The sequence below is a fragment of the Haemaphysalis longicornis genome, unplaced genomic scaffold (assembly GCF_048455015.1).
Source record: "Haemaphysalis longicornis isolate Haplotype H1 unplaced genomic scaffold, Haemaphysalis longicornis Haplotype H1 scaffold_10, whole genome shotgun sequence".
In the NCBI taxonomy this organism is placed as follows: Eukaryota; Metazoa; Arthropoda; class Arachnida; order Ixodida; family Ixodidae; genus Haemaphysalis; species Haemaphysalis longicornis.
This window is the reverse complement of record NW_027526204.1, coordinates 107,088,641-107,106,292: the sequence shown is the minus strand read 5'-3', so window position 1 is coordinate 107,106,292 and position 17,652 is coordinate 107,088,641. Positions and strand designations below refer to the sequence as shown.

The 17,652-nt window shown below is 45.8% G+C and overlaps 1 protein-coding gene across 1 annotated transcript in view; it reads right to left on the bottom strand.

The window, feature by feature from the left end:
• Window positions 1–3,223: 3,223 nt before the first annotated feature.
• LOC144159065 (prolyl 4-hydroxylase subunit alpha-2-like) overlaps window positions 3,224–17,652 on the bottom strand; it is a 79,413-nt gene continuing 64,984 nt past the window's right edge. The window contains exons 11-14 of the mRNA XM_077690325.1: window positions 13,592–13,654; window positions 12,076–12,144; window positions 4,075–4,171; window positions 3,224–3,492 (exon numbers count right to left, since the gene is read on the bottom strand). Coding sequence (XP_077546451.1) covers window positions 3,398–3,492; window positions 4,075–4,171; window positions 12,076–12,144; window positions 13,592–13,654 — 324 coding nt within the window. The 3' untranslated portion in view covers window positions 3,224–3,397. The remainder of the gene's footprint in view (window positions 3,493–4,074; window positions 4,172–12,075; window positions 12,145–13,591; window positions 13,655–17,652) is intronic.

Sequence of the window (17,652 nt, the reverse complement as noted above, 5' to 3'; positions counted from 1 at the left end):
GTGTGTGTGTGTGTGTGTGTGTGTGTGTGTGTGTGTGTGTGTGTGTGTGTGTGTGTGTGTGTGTGTGTGTGTGTGTGTGTGTGTGTGTGTGTGTGTGTGTGTGTGTGTGTGTGTGTGTGTGTGTGTGTGTGTGCCTTCTGTTCCTTCAGTACTCTGTACCTTCGCTTACGTTGACAGTTGGAACGAGTTACCCCATGTTATATATATATTGTAAATTTCTTTTGTAATAACATTCTGCCTATAATCTTCGAGTTCTACCATACCCAAGCCTTCGTCTCCTTAATTGCTGCCGAAAACTATCAACCATTGAACCCTTCGACTCCTCGACGCCCGCCTCTTGTTGCTCAACCGATCTATGAGCGCACCTGCGGGCGTCTCGTCTGAACCTCACTGGCTGACGGAATTACCAGTGGATCTACCTTGAGGGAGGAAGTGGAAAGCAAACTTTGCTCTTACATTCTGTGACGACAGGAATGGTAGAGCCAGCAGTATGCAGGGAGATGACGGGGTGTTGGCGCGCTGGTACGCGGAGCGGTTGAGGAGGAGAAGCGCGGATATTTCCGTAGCAAGGGAAAGCCTCAGAGCCGTGTCAAAAGCGTTGATGAGACCCGGCTACATTGCAGGGTATGCTGCATGTGACCCGGAGAGCCAGACGAACACCCTAGCGTGGTGTCGCCGGCGGAAAAGATGTTTTGAATATCAGTAATTTCAGAGCTAGTTGGAAAGCGAGGGGGGTCATAGCAATATTGAAAAGGGTGGGAGGAAGAACAGCACCCTGAGGAGTGCTTCGGGAGGTGTCGTGGAAGTTGGGCAGATGGGTATCTACCCGAAAGCGGACCACTTGATTAGAGAGGAAGGATCGGATATGGGAGTACATTCAGGAGCCACAGGACAGTGAAGCAAGAAAGACCAGGATAAGGTAATGGCACACCGTCAAAGGTATCACGGACATCGACGGTCGCCACAGCGTGAATTTGGGTAGGGTGGGAGCGAGAAAGGTGTGTGCTGAAAAGCAAAATCTTGTATTGAGCACAGGTGCGGCGGCGTGTGAATCTGATGAGAGAATGGGGGAATAACTCCCTCTTTTCAAGAAACTCAGACAGCCGATCGAGTTACAGCCATTCGTCCAAGGGTCTTATTAATGCAGGACTATAAAGATACAGGCCGAAGGTTACAATGGGTAGGAGGTTTTTCCGGCTTGGGAATTATGGTAATGAGGGTAAACGTCCAGGAGCTAGACAGACAGCCGCTGTCCCAGGTCTGATTAAAAATCAGGAAGGACAATTTTTTCGCATGGTCGTCGATGTTGCGGAGTGTTGTGTATATGATGCCATCTTCCCCATCAACCAAATGCGTATCATTTGCAACCAGGGCTGCCTCGAGTTCCCGGAGAGTAAAAGGGTGATTCAATCAGAATTAGGTCCACCCGAGTCGTATGGATAGGACGGATGAGAAAGGATGAAGGAAGGGGCGGGAGCATGTCGGAAGATCCGAAAAAGGTCCGAAAAAGGTCCGAGGGATTCCTCTGCGCAAAAAGGTCCGAAAAAGGTCCGAGGGAAAAAGTTCCGAGGGAAAAAGGTCCGAGAGATTCCTCTGCGCAAGAGCTCTAGCTAAAGTAGGAGCAAGGGTAGCCTTAGTACGTAGAAGAAATTCAAAAAGAGTCCATGTGGGTTTTTACAAACAATGAAAACAGTATACCTTTTTATCGGACGATCCGATTGCTTCAGGGACGTAGACATATGTTTCCTGCAAATGCGCGCCTATTCTAGAAGCAAAATTAAGTGGCCCCTCTGGCATTTACTTAGCGATTTTGATTTAGCAGACTGCCGGTTTATGCAGATGAATACATCTTCCCCATTTTTTTGGAATGGTGGATAGATACCAATCCCTGACAAAGTTGGTTGACATATTCATGACTGTCGATGTGCAGTGCGTACCTTGTTATTGCCAGGACTTGCACAAGTAGGGCGAGTTATTTTCTAAAATGTAATTCTCTGCCACAACGCTTGTAGTCCCTGTTATTTGAGCAGAAAACTAGTCACGGGCGACGAAGACGTCTTTCATGTGTCTTGCTTTCTGAATGAAGTCTTTACAACGTCTTCCGGTTTTCCTTCTACAGTGAGAATTGGTGCAAATACTTCAGAAACACCAGCCACCAATGCGTGAAAATGTTATTAGAGAAATTATGAGCACTTTTACCAACCATTCCACTAGGAAGTGATGTCGGCGCCAATATCTCGCCTTTCCTAATGCAGAATATATGGAGCGAAAGAATCAGTGTATTTTGAACTGACGTATACCAAACCTAAGATAAACAGTGTGCGGTTGCAGCCGTGATCCTGGACCAAGCTCAACGGATATACAGTTGCAATCCTATTCGCATTGTGTGACTATGCTTCAGAGGTAGCCTATACGTAGTGAAGTTTCCTGGCTTTATTGCTTACCATAGCGGACGACCATGCTGTATAATTTGGTTTACGTAAATTACCTACGAACTCGCTTTACAGAAGTTTATTGGTTGAACTGTTTGAAGCGTGTAAAGTGTGTATCAACCCATGGTGAACTTAGACATGGGTAAACTGAAACCATTATCATCAAATTGTGAGACAGTCACGTGAACTATGGCTTATTGTGTGTGAATGTTGCTACTCATTATGTGAATTTTGATATTTGCATTTGTAGCACAATGCCGTTTCACAATGCGTACGAAATGTTCATATTACAACTGTGGTATTTTATTCTTTCTGAAATTTGTAGATATCTCATTTAATAGTGCGAAACACGGTGCCGAGACCTCTGTCAGGCCATTTGCCCTTAGGTCGCAGCCTCCCGATGGTTTCCCTATAAAAATAAAATAAACCAAACAATTAGTAGTAATCTTACTAGAACCGACGTTGTTCCATTGTTCCCTTCGTTTGCATTCTTTTTTTTACCCTCTCTCTCGTTTTCTTGGCACTTTTATACGAAACTTGCAACACTGCAGTGCTAAGGTAAACCGTAAATTAAATTTTTATCGTCATGGTGCTTCTAAGCCTAACTGCTTGTGTAACTGGAACAATACAAGACCAGAAAATTGGAGAGGCAGTCATATGCGATGTTGGCCAATACACAAAGACACCAAAGGTCGCTCGTCATTGTATAGTAGCATCTCGGCCTTAACAAGCATTACAATGTCGGTACCATGTCGAGATATTTCGCATAACCTATCACTAATATCCAGTGCAATCAGACAACACTTTCTCGGCTTTCTCTTCATTTTATTTTAAAAACTCGGCGACTAATAGGGACGACCCGTCGTTCCCGGAGAGAAAATTCGCTAAAAATTAAAAAAACAAAAGAAACGACAAAAGGAAGGAACAATTAAAGAACAAGAGGCAAGTAACACAGATAACAACTATCACAGTTTTGCAGAATCTCGTCGCCGCTTTCGTTGCGTCGCTGGGCATGGTCGGTGGAAAATCTGGCCGTTGGTTCGAATCCAGAGGTTGGCCACTGGGATTTCGAAAGAAAAAATAGAAAGAGAGACAAAGATTCATCTTCTGCTCGCGTTCAATAAGGAGAATTAAAACACCCATCGTGAAAATCGCACCTCGGATGTCTTTAGAGCAGACGCCTCCCTAGTTTTGTCTTTTACTTCTTTTCGTGCCACTCTTTCGCTCATGGTTATCCCCAGAACGCCAACCCTTCTGCTTGAACCCCTTTCTCAGGGCCCTGCGTCTTTACCCACAAACAACTCCTTGCTCCGTGTCGACTTTGCCACAGTCTTGAATCTTTGCAACGATGAAAGTTACCCGCTGCTGGTTAGATAGTGTCCGCCGGGCTGCCCCGCGTTGACAAAACTATAGGAAACGGTTTGCAGAGTTTTAACAGCCATAGCAAGGTGACGATCCGACGCCTACATGCTTAGGCCCTTTAAGACACCCAGCTTCTCCACTCATCAGCGGTGTGGCGCGCGTTTACACACATGCCTCAGGAGTCCGTATACTGCTCCCGTGGGAAAGCGAAGGACGTGACACGTTGAGTTATACAGGCGGTGTTGCTCTGGTAAAAGGCGTAGCGGGAAGGATCGCATACCGTATTTGGTTCCGTGTAGAACGGAGCATGCGCCGTGCAAGGTGCGCTCGTCGTAGCTCCCGTCCTCACGCATGTTGTACCAGAAGGCCGCCGAGCCCTGCGAATGAGGCACAAAGAAGTTTTTTTTATTTATTTTTATTTATTTCTTATTTACAATACTTTCAGGGCCAAGAGGCAGTGCAGAAAGGCATGGGGTTACAGAACTATGACAACCAACAGTGGTAGTACACAAATAGAAGCACGAAGCATTACGACCCACTTTAATAACTTAGGCTGTGTACGGCGCTCTTCAATTTGGAGCCTTCTGAGATGGTAGCAGTCGAGCGGGAAAGGTAGCTTAAGTCAACACTGGTTCTTGAGATGAAATAATCATTATATAGGTTAGTCCGACAAGAAGCAACACCAACTTTGTTAACATTGTCTGTGTGGGATGAAATACATGCAGGCGGAAGCATTAGTTGTTCTTTCAGGTGAGCGATGTGGAAACAAAATTTTGGAAAAGACAAAGACGATGCTATTTCAACGTACCGACAAGTCAGGCAGGCCAAAAACAGATTTAATTGAGGTGACACTGGGATACGCACGTAGCTCGAGAAGATAAAAAAATGGCAGCATCTCCACTCTGTGGATGATGGCGAAGGTGCGGAAGTACGAGGACTCGAAATGACAGCCAAGTTGCCCCCGAGTGACATCCGATTCGCGCCCCGACTGTCATCTTATTTTAGCCATGACTTGACGTTGATTATTCTCGAACTCATGGCTCAAATGGAATTTCGCTTGATTTTCGCTTGATGATGGTGTGCGCACGGATGGACGCGGACGGACATTAGGAGGCCCTCAGGTACTCCGCACCGTTACAGGCGAGAGATTAAGCCGTTTGACTCACGGTAGTAGCCCAATGGGTAAGACGACTGACACTAACTCCGTCTGGTCTACCAGACACAGGCTCGAATCCTGCCGGTGCCTGTGTGATTTTTAGCAATAACTGCTATGCGCACGGACGCGGACGGACAGTGGGTGGTCCTAATGTACTCCGCATCTAAAACGAGGGAAACGATTCTGGATGTCTTCAACGGATTGGGGGAGCGTGATTTTTCCAGGGTCCAAAATAGCGCAGGCGTACTGTAATTTTGGACGAACTAGTGACTTATTCAGTGTTAATTTAACAGCCAACGGCACGACGCACAAGTCACGACGCAAATATCCACGCATGCGGTCGGCATATTAGTTATGTAGTCGAACTGCATTTTCCAAGTATTATCTTTGCTGATATGAAGCCCAAGATATCTGTATTTTCAGCGGAGGAGAGCGGAATCTTATTCAAACGATACGCACGCGTGTTGTTATGCCGCTGTGCAATTCGCATGGTTTTGCACTCCGTAATATTTATTTCAATGGGCTATTTTTTGCAACCCCTGGAAACGTGGTTAATGTCATGCTGGAGTTCATGCAAATCACTGCGGCATCTAAGTTTGTGATATAAAACGCAGCCATCTGCAAAAATTTTAATAGATGAGCGAGTGACGCAGCTAGGGAGGTCTTTAATATAAATGAATGAAAAAGAGAAGTGGCTCCAGTACTGAACCTTGTGGAAAACCAGAAGATACAGGAGATGATCAGAATAAAAAATCACTAGGTGTGACGTATTGCGTGCAGTACGAAGAAAGGAAACTTTTGATATAAAAAATACATTGTCATCGATCTTTAGCTTGCTCAGTTTTAGAATAAGTAAATCATGAATCAGTATCACAACCCTTATCAACAATAATGAACAGATCATTACTAAAAAACAGCGACTGCGTTTCACAACGTTATATATATATATATATATATATATATATATATATATATATATATATATATATATATATATGTGTGTGTGTGTGTGTGTGTGTGTGTGTGTGTGTGTGTGTGTGTGTGTGTGTGTGTGTGTGTGTGTGTGTGTGCGGCTGCGACCGCTTCCTGTAAATTCTTCCCGTAAGGTCAGTGACCATTAGAATTCTGTGCCTCCCAGTGATGGTGTGAGAGCGTCCCTGTTACTGCTTTCAGCTTTCGTTTCTTAAGCAGAGCGGCCCCCCTCTGAAGCGGGCGCTACCTGTCACTCGTTCTACAAGCTGACGAACGTAGGAGGACAGTGTTTTTGAAAGAGTTGTGTACTCCTATCTCTTTTCTGCATGTTTAGGTTTGTTTTTGTTTTGCGTTTTCTTTCTTTTCCTTTTCTCTCTCTCTCTCTCTCTCTCTCTCTTTTTTTTTTGCAAACCTTCACCTCACCTCGCCGAGAGCGTGTTTGTTGCTACCTTTCTCCCCAAATCCCCCCTCTCTCTTTTTTCGGCGTCGTTGGACGACGAGCTTATAAATACGTGCACAGAAATACGAAATGTTGTCTTGAGAAAGATCGGCATCCGATCGAAACGTCGACCAATAAACAGTTTTGTTAGAAGCTATACCCATTTTTTACTATATATATATATATATATATATATATATATATATATACAGTCGAACACGGATATATCGAACTCCAAGGGGGTCGCGAAATAGTTCGATATATGAAAAATTCGATATAAAAAAATATGGGCTCTCATACCTCACCTATGTCGGACGATCACTTACCGATCGTCGCATTCAAGAATGACAACTAATGCCGCACTCATGACGCAACAGGACGCTTTATTTCCGTGAAAAAAAAATCGCTGATCTTGGCCTGCTTCTTCGTCATGGAACTGAAATTAAAGACGCTGGTCTCGATCTTCTCGAGGCTGCACAACTAGAAAATTCCAGCAGTACGCTGCGCCTTCGCACACCATGCGCAACACGCACGCAAAAGAACAGCGCGAACGTACCACAAGAACTTTGAAGATAACAATTCCAAGGGTCTCTGAACGGACTCCAACAAAGCGCTCGCGATTGTCATCTCCGAGAGAAACAGTGATCTCCGAAAGGTGCGGGACAACTCGCCAAACAGCAGCAACAGCAGCAAAATGCAAAAGAAGGAGGAGGCCGCCAGCGCCTTCGTTCCCTCTTCCCTTTCCCGAGACGACATCGGGGGAAGACAGACCCAGAGGGAGAGAAAAAAAACTCTTTTTCGGCAAGCCGGGGAACGTACGCAGCCGCAAAAAAAAAAGGACGTGCGCAGTCGGGGCATCTCTACCTCGCACTGTCACGTTTTCCGAGCGTTCAGGCTTGTGTGCCTTGAAAGATTCAGCATACCGGGCTACGTCCGCTAATGCTACGCCGGTAGCGGGGCCCGACTGGGCAAGCGCCCATTCGTTCCGGTGGGGGGGATTAGTTCCGCGACCCAGTCTTCGCCATGCCCGAGCATTCCTCCACATCCTCCTTAACCTCAATCGGGGGTGCAGCGACCGCCGAAGAGCACCTTCCAGCTCGCGCGGCGTTCGATATACCCAATGTCGGGAAAAATACGGTTCGATATAAACGTACGAATTCCTATACTTTTACACAGAATTTTCAAGGGGATAATTTATGAGTTCGATATAGACAATAATTCGATATACCCGTGTTCGATATATCCGTGTTCGACTGTATATATATATATATATATATATATATATATATATATTTTTTTTTTCTACTTTCTTTCTTTCTTTCCAAATTCTTAATCTGTTTCAATTATCTACCACATCCTCCCCTTTGTTTCCGAGGTTTTCTTGACTGCCAACCCTTATTTCTGTCTTATTTCAACGAGCCCCTCATTTCCTATTCTGATTCGCTATATGCATAGCGAGGGCCTCTGTTCTGGCAGTCTTGGTGCCATAGGGAGCTTAAGAGGGTTCAACGCTGGTTGACCACTCTCGACATGTCGTAGACACTCGAGTCACGGCCCGGGGGTTAAAAAGAAGGTCCCCTTCACCCCGAGAAGTCGGAGTGGCGCTGGCTACCACCCCAAGCACAGTAAAAAATTACATTGACATAAATACCCCTGAAAGTAGAGGGGAAAAATAGCCCCGCTGGTAGCGTAGTGGTTATCGCACCAGACCGGTATTCTGGAGGTCGTGGGTTCGGATCCCACCCGGCGGGCATTTTTTCTCTACTTTCTTTCTTTCCAAATTCTTAATCTGTTTCAATTATCTACCACATCCTCCCCTTTGTTTCCGAGGTTTTCTTGACTGCCAACCCTTATTTCTGTCTTATTTCAACGAGCCCCTCATTTCCTATTCTGATTCGCTATATGCATAGCGAGGGCCTCTGTTCTGGCAGTCTTGGTGCCATAGGGAGCTTAAGAGGGTTCAACGCTGGTTGACCACTCTCGACATGTCGTAGACACTCGAGTCACGGCCCGGGGGTTAAAAAGAAGGTCCCCTTCACCCCGAGAAGTCGGAGTGGCGCTGGCTACCACCCCAAGCACAGTAAAAAATTACATTGACATAAATACCCCTGAAAGTAGAGGGGAAAAATAGCCCCGCTGGTAGCGTAGTGGTTATCGCACCAGACCGGTATTCTGGAGGTCGTGGGTTCGGATCCCACCCGGCGGGCATTTTTTCTCTACTTTCTTTCTTTCTTTCCAAATTCTTAATCTGTTTCAATTATCTACCACATCCTCCCCTTTGTTTCCGAGGTTTTCTTGACTGCCAACCCTTATTTCTATATATATATATATATATATATATATATATATATATATATATATATATATATATATATATATATATATATATATATATATATATATATATATATATATATGGTTTGGAAGTGAGGGGCTCGTTAGGAAATACACAAAGAAATTCCGGCAGTCTACAACGCCATAGAAGGCATAGGGGAATGGTTAGACTATTGTTTTACCGTTAGTGACGTTACATTATTTTGTTTAATTAATTACGTGAGAAAGAAAGAAAGAAAAACACGCGCCCAGAGTGGGGACCGAACCCACGCCTTTCGATTAGATCTCGAATGCCTTACCAATTCGGCCGGTAAGGCATTCGAGATCTAATCGAAAGGCGTGGGTTCGGTCCCCACTCTGGGCGCGTGTTTTTCTTTCTTTCTTTCTCACGTAATTAATTAAACAAAATAATGTAACGTCACTAACGGTAAAAAAATAGTCTAACCATTCCCCTATGCCTTCTTTGGCGTTGTAGGCAGCCGGCATTTCTTTGTATATATATATATATATTCTGTTTTGAAACCATGTCGGCAATTACTGAAAAATGAATTCCTTCGACTCTAAATACCAAATTAGATGGCAGCACAAAATATGCTCAAACATTTTGCAGGAAACACTCATTAAATTATAAACGCTAGTTAAACTAGAAATTAGAACGTTGAGTGACGTCTAGAAGTCAAGGCCACGTGTAAATGTCGTCAGGGATTCGTGGTGAAACGAAGCACGAATAAAAAACGACAACCAGGAAGGACAAATACAGTCGAACTTCGTTATAACGAAGTAGTATCGGGCAGTAATTTAGTTCGTTATATCCGGTAATCGTTGTAACAGTAGAGATAAAAATCGATTTAAACCAATCAATTATCAGGCTCTCGCTAAAATCTTTGATACAGAAACGCTTTATATTAATATTCGAATCTATTATAAAAGAGGTAACCGTTATCTTTCTCCTTGTGGCATTTCAAGCTCAATGAACCAGAACATGAAAGGGGAACTTACAATAGAACAGGGTTAGTTTTACAAAACAAGCCTGCGTTCCTTTTTTTTTTTTTCAGGAAGGTGTGATCTTTGTCTGGTGGCTATTCACAGCACTGAGCAGGATGACCATTTCCACGGGACGAAGGGGCCTTTCCTACTTCTGCTGTTTCGGACGCTAGGAGTTTTTCCAAGTAGCTTCTCAGCGTGCTGGTCCGGTAGTACACGCGGTTCTCACAGTTTCACTTTCGTTATAAAACACTTAGCGTCATTGAAATGAACCGTGAACAACCCAAGTTCGTATTTAGTTCGCTGTAGCTTAGTTCGCTGTAGTTCGTATTCGCTATACCAGTGTTTACTATAACGAGGTTCAACTGAACAGGAATTTGTTCAAGCTCAGAGATTCGGCATAAGTGGTGAAGCTATAAGGAGCAACCGGCAAACATTCACACTTGCACTGACAGAGAGAGAGAGAGAGAGAGAGCGAAAGTGGCTTCTTATTGTGAACTGGTGACACCATCCCTGCCAGCCTCCTACGCGAAATGGCGACGCAATAAAGATGGAAAGTGGAGGTGCAGAAGGAAAAGAGAGATCTAGGAGATATTATAACACGACACCACCGCCTTAATTTTGCATGTGCAGACAACACAATTTTTAAAGCATTTCACGGAAATAAATGGAGGCTACGGCCAAATCAGAATCGAGCACACCTTACGACCTTGTTGAGCGGAAAGGAATAGGCGGTCGGTTCCCTGTAGCAGAAACATTTTTATTAGAAGAAATCATTTCTCTGCCTTTCCCAGTAATCCCGGCTTTTGCATTTACTATAATTTTGACCAATGATATACGCTGTCTACTTTCAGTTAATGCGAAGTAGCACGTGGCCAGGTTTACCAACAAAACGAAAATGCTAAAGGATCCATCCTAGACTATGCCTTCCTACAACCCCATATCGAAAACATTGGTTATAAAAACTTGCTTTATTTAAATAATCCCGTTATTCGAGGTTTGTCACGGTTCAAAGTGAAGAGCAGGGGCCGAATTCTCTAAAAAACGGCCGTCGCTTTGAAACGACGGGGTAGCGCCATTGAAATGTATGTGTTCTGGGGTTGGGGCCGCCGCTTTGAGGTGGGCAACATGAAGATGAGCTGCAAGAAAAGCACTGTGGCAAGGACGCGAAGCGACAAGTGAAATGACGGAGGGCAGTGGGTGTCGCTTCGCGTCCTTGCCACAGGGCTTTTCTTGCAGCGTATCTTCATGTTGCCCACCTCAAAGCGGCGGCCCCAACCCCAGAACACATACATTTCAATGGCGCTACCCCGTCGTTTCAAAGCGACGGCCCGCCGTTTTGGAGAATTGGCCCCCAGGGCGACAATATAATCCCTGCGTTCCACAAGGTGACCCTTATAACGAAGCCAGTTTCCTGCCTCTCCGGCTTCATTTTAACAACGGCTACTGCATTTTTTCTCTCTAGCCCATTCGTTGGCTTGCTCGCGCACCCACTCACTAATTCACTCACTCATTCACTCGCTCACTCATTGATGAACGGACTTATTCACTCATTAACTCACTCACTCACTCACTCACTCACTTACTTATTCACCCGCCGAAAGATTACGAATAAGTCTAAAAAAAAACAGCACTCTATGAGGCTTTTCGGCGTCACCATAGACGTGCCAAATGAACTATCCCGGATGACGTTCTTACCTAACGGTATATACAAAATCGCGTAAATTGCGCAATCCTTCCTGGAGTCAGTAACGCAGACGGCGTCTACACCATTCTCACGATAATATTTGCTATTGTCGATGATTTGCATTATGCTACACTTGCGTTTGGAGTCCGATAACTTGTTATTTAAAAAAAAACTGTGGTTGATTTCTCTGTCATAGGAACCGGTAAAACACGAAAGTGAAATATGCAGCGAAATGTGCAGCTGAGCATGACTTGCGGGTCGGTGGCTACCTTGTGGGTGTGCTTGGCCAGCGACGTTCTGCTGGCGGGTCGCTCGGGCAAAGGTGTACTGACGTCATTTCCGTGACGGATGTGACGTCAGTGAAACCTTGATGTATCCCGGCATAAAACTCTGTCGCGTTAAAATAAAAAAAGCCGAAAACGAACAACCCTTAGTATAACCTACTCTTTAGTATTAAAGGTTGCTTCCCCGCAAGAAAACACTGTGTGCAGGGGTGCACCATTTACAGGCCGCTTGCTTCGTTGTACTGTCGTCATTCAGTCACGGATATGACGTATGCGAAATCTCCGTGTATTCGGGAATAAAGCACTTCCGTGTTAAAATTCTTAACTACAAGGAATTACACCAGCGTATTGCCACGCCAGATCACACCATTCTGTGGAAGAAACGCCCAGTATTGCAGCCTGCCTGAACATCATAAAACACTCACCATTCGTGGAGAGACTGCTGCTTTGGCATATGGGAACACGGTAGAGCCTCCCAGGCTCACGTCTGAAAGCTAATTGGAGAAAAGACAAAAACAAAAACATTTATCGACACGTTCATATCGCAAAGCAGTTTATATCGTCAAAGATACCACCTAGTGGTGATAGACGCGGGAAAATATAGTCGGAACATAATGTTACTAGGTTAAGCATTGTTATAGTTCTCTTCTTTGGCGCATAAAAACATCACAAGCGTAACACACAGTCCAGCTACCATCCAGCTAGCGACTGTCTCCCTGACCTTGGAGCACGTCGGACGGGGAGATACAAGACAAGCAGAAAATATTTCCAGCTGCAGGCTGGTTGTCGCTGTCTCGTCAATCACACAAGGTTCGTACAGGTGATGAATTGCGTACCGAGGCCGTTGCCCGGGGTCCCCCTCCTCACTTGACTACGTGCTTGTGAGTCGCAGGTCGTGTCAATCAAGGCGCCTGTGGCGAAATCATTCGCAGCTACAATCAATTCCTACCCCTGGTGCAATTTTTTCGCTGTGATCGATTGCGGGGTTTCACGCGTCGAAGCAACATCTGGGATATGAGATGCGCCCGTAATGAAGGGTCCGGAATAATTTTGGCCCCCTGGGGAAGTTTCACGTGCGCCAAAATCTCAAAACAAGGTTGTTTTTGCTTTTCGCCTTTATGAAAAAAGCGCAGCCGGGTGTTTTCGCTATGGCTGACAGTTTCTTTACAGTAGTTATAATAGTAACGATTGTTGTATTCGCTATATGGATTTCTGATTTTCATCGACTAGCGATACTATTGACAACTGGTGTAAAATTAGGCACAACTGATCCTGAAGTAGCCCGTGCGCTTTAGTTTACTCCGTCGCTAAAACGCATCTTATTAGTCGGCCTACCTTCCGCAAGCTTAGCGTGACGTTTAGGTGCCTGAGCTCTCTCTAAATCTTGTTTACCGAAACAACTTCTTTAATTGTGGTGTTAACACCCGCGCTATACACGCAGTGCCGTGTACTTAGAAATACAATTCGTGTTTGTGGTTGCTTCAAATTAGTGCTTAAATAAGTCATTTTAGGTTAGTGACCTGCAACGGTTACACCAGACGGCTCTACTGTAAACAAAAACCACGGAAAGCAAACGGTCTCCGGCGATGCTGTAACGTCACCCACCGGGGGGTATTAACACCCGCTAAATAGAAGGCCTGCGCAGTACGTTTTTACACTACCAAGAGCGATGCGATGTCGGATAATTTGAATCCCCAACGTTAAAAAGACGTCCCTACCCCGGCAAAACAATGTAGATATGCCAATTACTTCACTAAAAAAAGGTTTACAGGTAACTAGGAGGGCTTTCCGCTAATCTTGAAGGTGTTGCTGCATTGCGTGCAGACGATGAAGCGGCAGGGGAAGTCGCACTACCTGTCGCCCTCACGCACATCCGTCAGCGAACGGAAGTGCGGTCCAAGTACAGCTCTGATTTCTGGATTCCCCAGGTCGCCAACTCACGTAGAACATGAAAGTGGCGATGCGGTCCCCGGAGGTCTTGTCGCTCTCGTCCATTTCTTCTTTCTGGTCACGGGACAGAGGAAAAAAACAGACATAAGCAAATAACTGCACAAAAATTATGTCACGCACACGCCGAGGGAGGGCGTTGAACGTGGAGAGTCCACGTTTGAGGTCAATGACGGCGCCGTCGAGGCCTTCACTTTCAACGCTTTGTTCCTGCCCTGTCTTTTAATTTTTTTTTTGTATTCTATCGCCCACCCCCTTCCTTTTTTGTCGTTTGCATGAAGTGCGGGGTACTCGCGCAGTGACCGCGAAACCCTCCGAAATCCGGGTAATAGTGTAAAGGAAAAACTCAGTAATGTTCTGTTCACGCCGTCGTCTTCAGACAGGAAGACGTCCTGCCGTAAAACTGCACACAAGCGAGAAATCACAGTACAATAAACGTACAGGAAAAGCGGGGAAACGTGCCGGAGGGGTACGCGGGGAAAGTCGAGAAAAATAGAAGTCCAGCGAGCGAGGCAAAGTGGCGCCAAAACGAGTGTGTCTATAGAGTAGCAGTGTCTTGGAACTTATGAGGTGGATGTTAGCAAGCGATATTGCGTTTCTAGCGAAAATTGACAGGTGGAAGAATATGAGACCGCCCCGCAAACGGTGGACTCGAACGCGAGTGTACTGACGTGGACGCAAGAGTGAAAATGTAGAAGAGTACAAAAGGAAAAATCCGGGGAACCTTGCCCTCACGCGCAAGACTTGACTGAATGGCGAAGCTGTTGTAGGTGAGTATGGCCTGACACATAGTTAAGTTTCAGTATCACTATTTGTTTGCATAGTTGCGGTGCTAGCAGTCGTCGTCATATGTATCGAAAAGGCCGTCTTCTGCTTCGCGGCTAGTGGTGCGTGCAAAGTCACCCTCATCATTGTAGAATTTCACCAGCTCTTCGTCACCGAATCGAGCCAGCGGTGCCGGGATCTGCAAGCCGTCTCGGCAAAGATTGGCGCACTCGTAGCCGTGTCCCCACTCATCCATAATGGCTTCTAGAGATTGCGGTGGCCGCTATGACCTCTCCCGAGCAGGGTGTCTTTTCAACTTAAAACATTAGTGCTGGAGTGTTTTTTTTTTACGTGCACGGTAGCTCTTAACGACAGTACCAGAGTTATTTTTTTTTATATAAAGCTATTTCGCGAGCCCCGGAAGCTCGGCGGTTGCTGTGAGGCACGCAATCACGAGCGCTCGGTATTTTCTCTATATTATTCATTCGAAAATTCAACCCTGATCAACCCTGAGTAAGTTTTCGCGAAGGAAAATTTGGCACCCACGTCAATGCAGCCGTACGGCTACAAAGGAAAGCTATACAGCTTCCTCAGAAACTTCGCAGTTGAAGAAAAATTCGTCCTGGACCAGGACAAACTTTTCCTCAACTGAAAATTTTGTGAGAAAGCTGCATAGCTCTCCTTTATAGCCGTACGGCTGCATTGAGGTGGATGTCACACTTTTCTTCGCATATTGAGCAATGCAGCACCGTCCCGCAGGAATAGGGGAATATTATACACCCTATAATATGAAGCCCTTCAGAACTTTCTCTGTATGCTTGGTGGAACAACTAAGCTCTTTGTCATGCTGTTCGCCGTGTGGTACTGGCGTTCAAGGACATGGACATCACGAAGCCGGAGACTGTGTTAGAAAGGTTTCTTTCTAATGAGCCTGTCCTTTCACGCTACCGTCGTCATGTCTATTACGTTCAATACCAACAATACCAATTTTCTGCCTTACCTTGTGGTACATCGAAGAGGTGTTTTTTGGTCTAGAAAAAATCCCACCTGAACTCCCAAGTTGCCCGCGCCGTCGACCGTAGCTTTTTAGACGCGCATGGTGCTTTTTTCCCCTACAGTGTTCAGTTTTTTGCCGCAAATCAGCCAGCACTTCTCACACTACGCTCTCATCCCCTCAGTCTACAATTTCGGTAACATCATTGATTGATTGATTGTACGGTTTAACGCGCCGACGCAACGCAGGCGATGAGGCGCGCCGTAGTGGAGGGCTCCCGATTAATTTTGACCACCTGGGGATCTTTAACGTGCGCCAAAATCTCGTACACACGGGCGTTTTTGCTTTTCTCCTCCATCAAAAAAGCGGCCGCCGGGGCCGGGAATAATTTCGGTAACACTGAGAATTGTTGCAAACCTTCCCACCTGCCGCAGCAGACTTGCTAGGAACCATTTGGGGTGATTATGTTTTGTAGAGGACTAGTAAAGTACGTTGTTGGGCTAGTTGGTCGATCATTATTAACAGATGTATAGCGCAAAAAAGACGAAGGACAAAGGATGCACGAGGACGAAGCGCTTCGTCCTCGTGCATTCTTTGTCCTTCGTCTTTTTTGCGCTATACATCTGTTAATTTTGTAGAGGGTCGGTCACACTACATTAATTCCGCTGCTTTTCTTCGAAATTTCTGAATTCCTGGACTCGTAACTTCGGATGTCCTTCTCACTTCGAGTAGCAGACTCCCAGCCCAGCCCGTACACTCACCCCCGATGTACAGGCGCACATACACAAGTCTTAGTTGCCCTGTACGAGTTGAAAATATATCTACCTGAAATACAGTGGCGGATTTTATGCACACACTCGTGCCGTTTTTAGCGCCGTAGGGCGGCTTGTATGCGAACGTTCCCAACAGTGTCCTCGCCAATGCGCTTGTTAGCACGTTGACCTGGCAAAGGTTAAAGCGACAAAACTAATCGCTGTGGCCGAAAGCGGAAGTACACCTGTAAACGCTGCGCTAGCTTCGCGATAATTGCGATAATTGTTGGCAATTATGAAGTGCGGTTGGAAAGGGCAGGCCGGGAAGTTGGAACTATGTTCGGGTGAAGTGTTCTACATACTGCTTCGAGTACGGAAGCTGTGGCGTCGACTTTGCTCTACAAAAGGGCCAGCCCTGTAAGCTTGCGCCTCTCTAGCTGCCTGAGAGTAAACTTGCCACAATTACGGCAATTAACTCAGGCATTTAAGTGTTTCTGGCTCGATATGAACTCGTTGTAGAACTCCGCAATTTTTTAGCAGTGTCATCTATCACGGTGGTTGAGTTTGTTTTAAAGATACTTTGCAGACGGCCTTTTTACTATGCCTGTGGGTATGTTGAGCGTGTATAGGGCTTGCGCGCTATTTCGGCATTAAAAAGCTTCAACAAGTTCCCTTAGACCAAAGAAATCATACCAAACCAATAACCACACGGGGTCCTGTTCAGCCCTCAACACTTCTTGCACGGCTTCTCAGCGACACTGGACTAATTTCACGAGGTTTATGGCGGATGCATGAAGTATAAGAAGTAGACGCGTGAACGTAGGAATGTAAAGGCTGACTTCCGAACTCTTTCTTTACCAGGCGGGTATATGTACACCCTTACCCTATTAAACCTCCGTCTCATTTGAGTTTCGCCCCCACCCGTTCTTTCAACCCCAGAGTAGCTGGTCCAAGTGTACAGGTGCCCCGAAAATTCAACGGAGCACGGTTTCGAGATTTTAACGGGATTTCTCCACCGTGTGCCTAGTTAGCAACCTCTAACTGACTTTTCAAGAAAGTCATTCTAAAGTAGAATCGGACCGCACATATTTTATTTATACTGGCCGCCGCATAAAATAGAAATTACTGTAAATTGAGAAAGCCGCGCTCCGTTTACTATTTGGGGCACCTGTTCACCTGTCCTGTTAACTCGTTGAAGTGTTTTCCGTATGTCTCTCCTCCTTCCTCTCTCTCTCCCTCCCTCACTCTCTCTCCCTCTCTCTCACTCTCTCCCTCTCTCCCTCCCCTCTCTCTCTCACTATGTCTCTCCCTCCCTCCCCTCTCTCTCTCACTGTCTCTCCCTCCATCCTCTCTCTCTCACTCTGTCTCTTCCTCCCTCCTCCTCTCTCTCTCTCTCTCTCTCTCTCTCTCTCTCTCTCTCTTTCTCTGTCTCTCTCTCTCTCTCTCTCTCTCTCTCTCTCTCTCTTTCTCTGTCTCTCTCTGTCTCTCTCTGTCTCCCTCATAAAGATGCCTGTAGTATTCAGTAACTTGAGATTCCCTAGCAG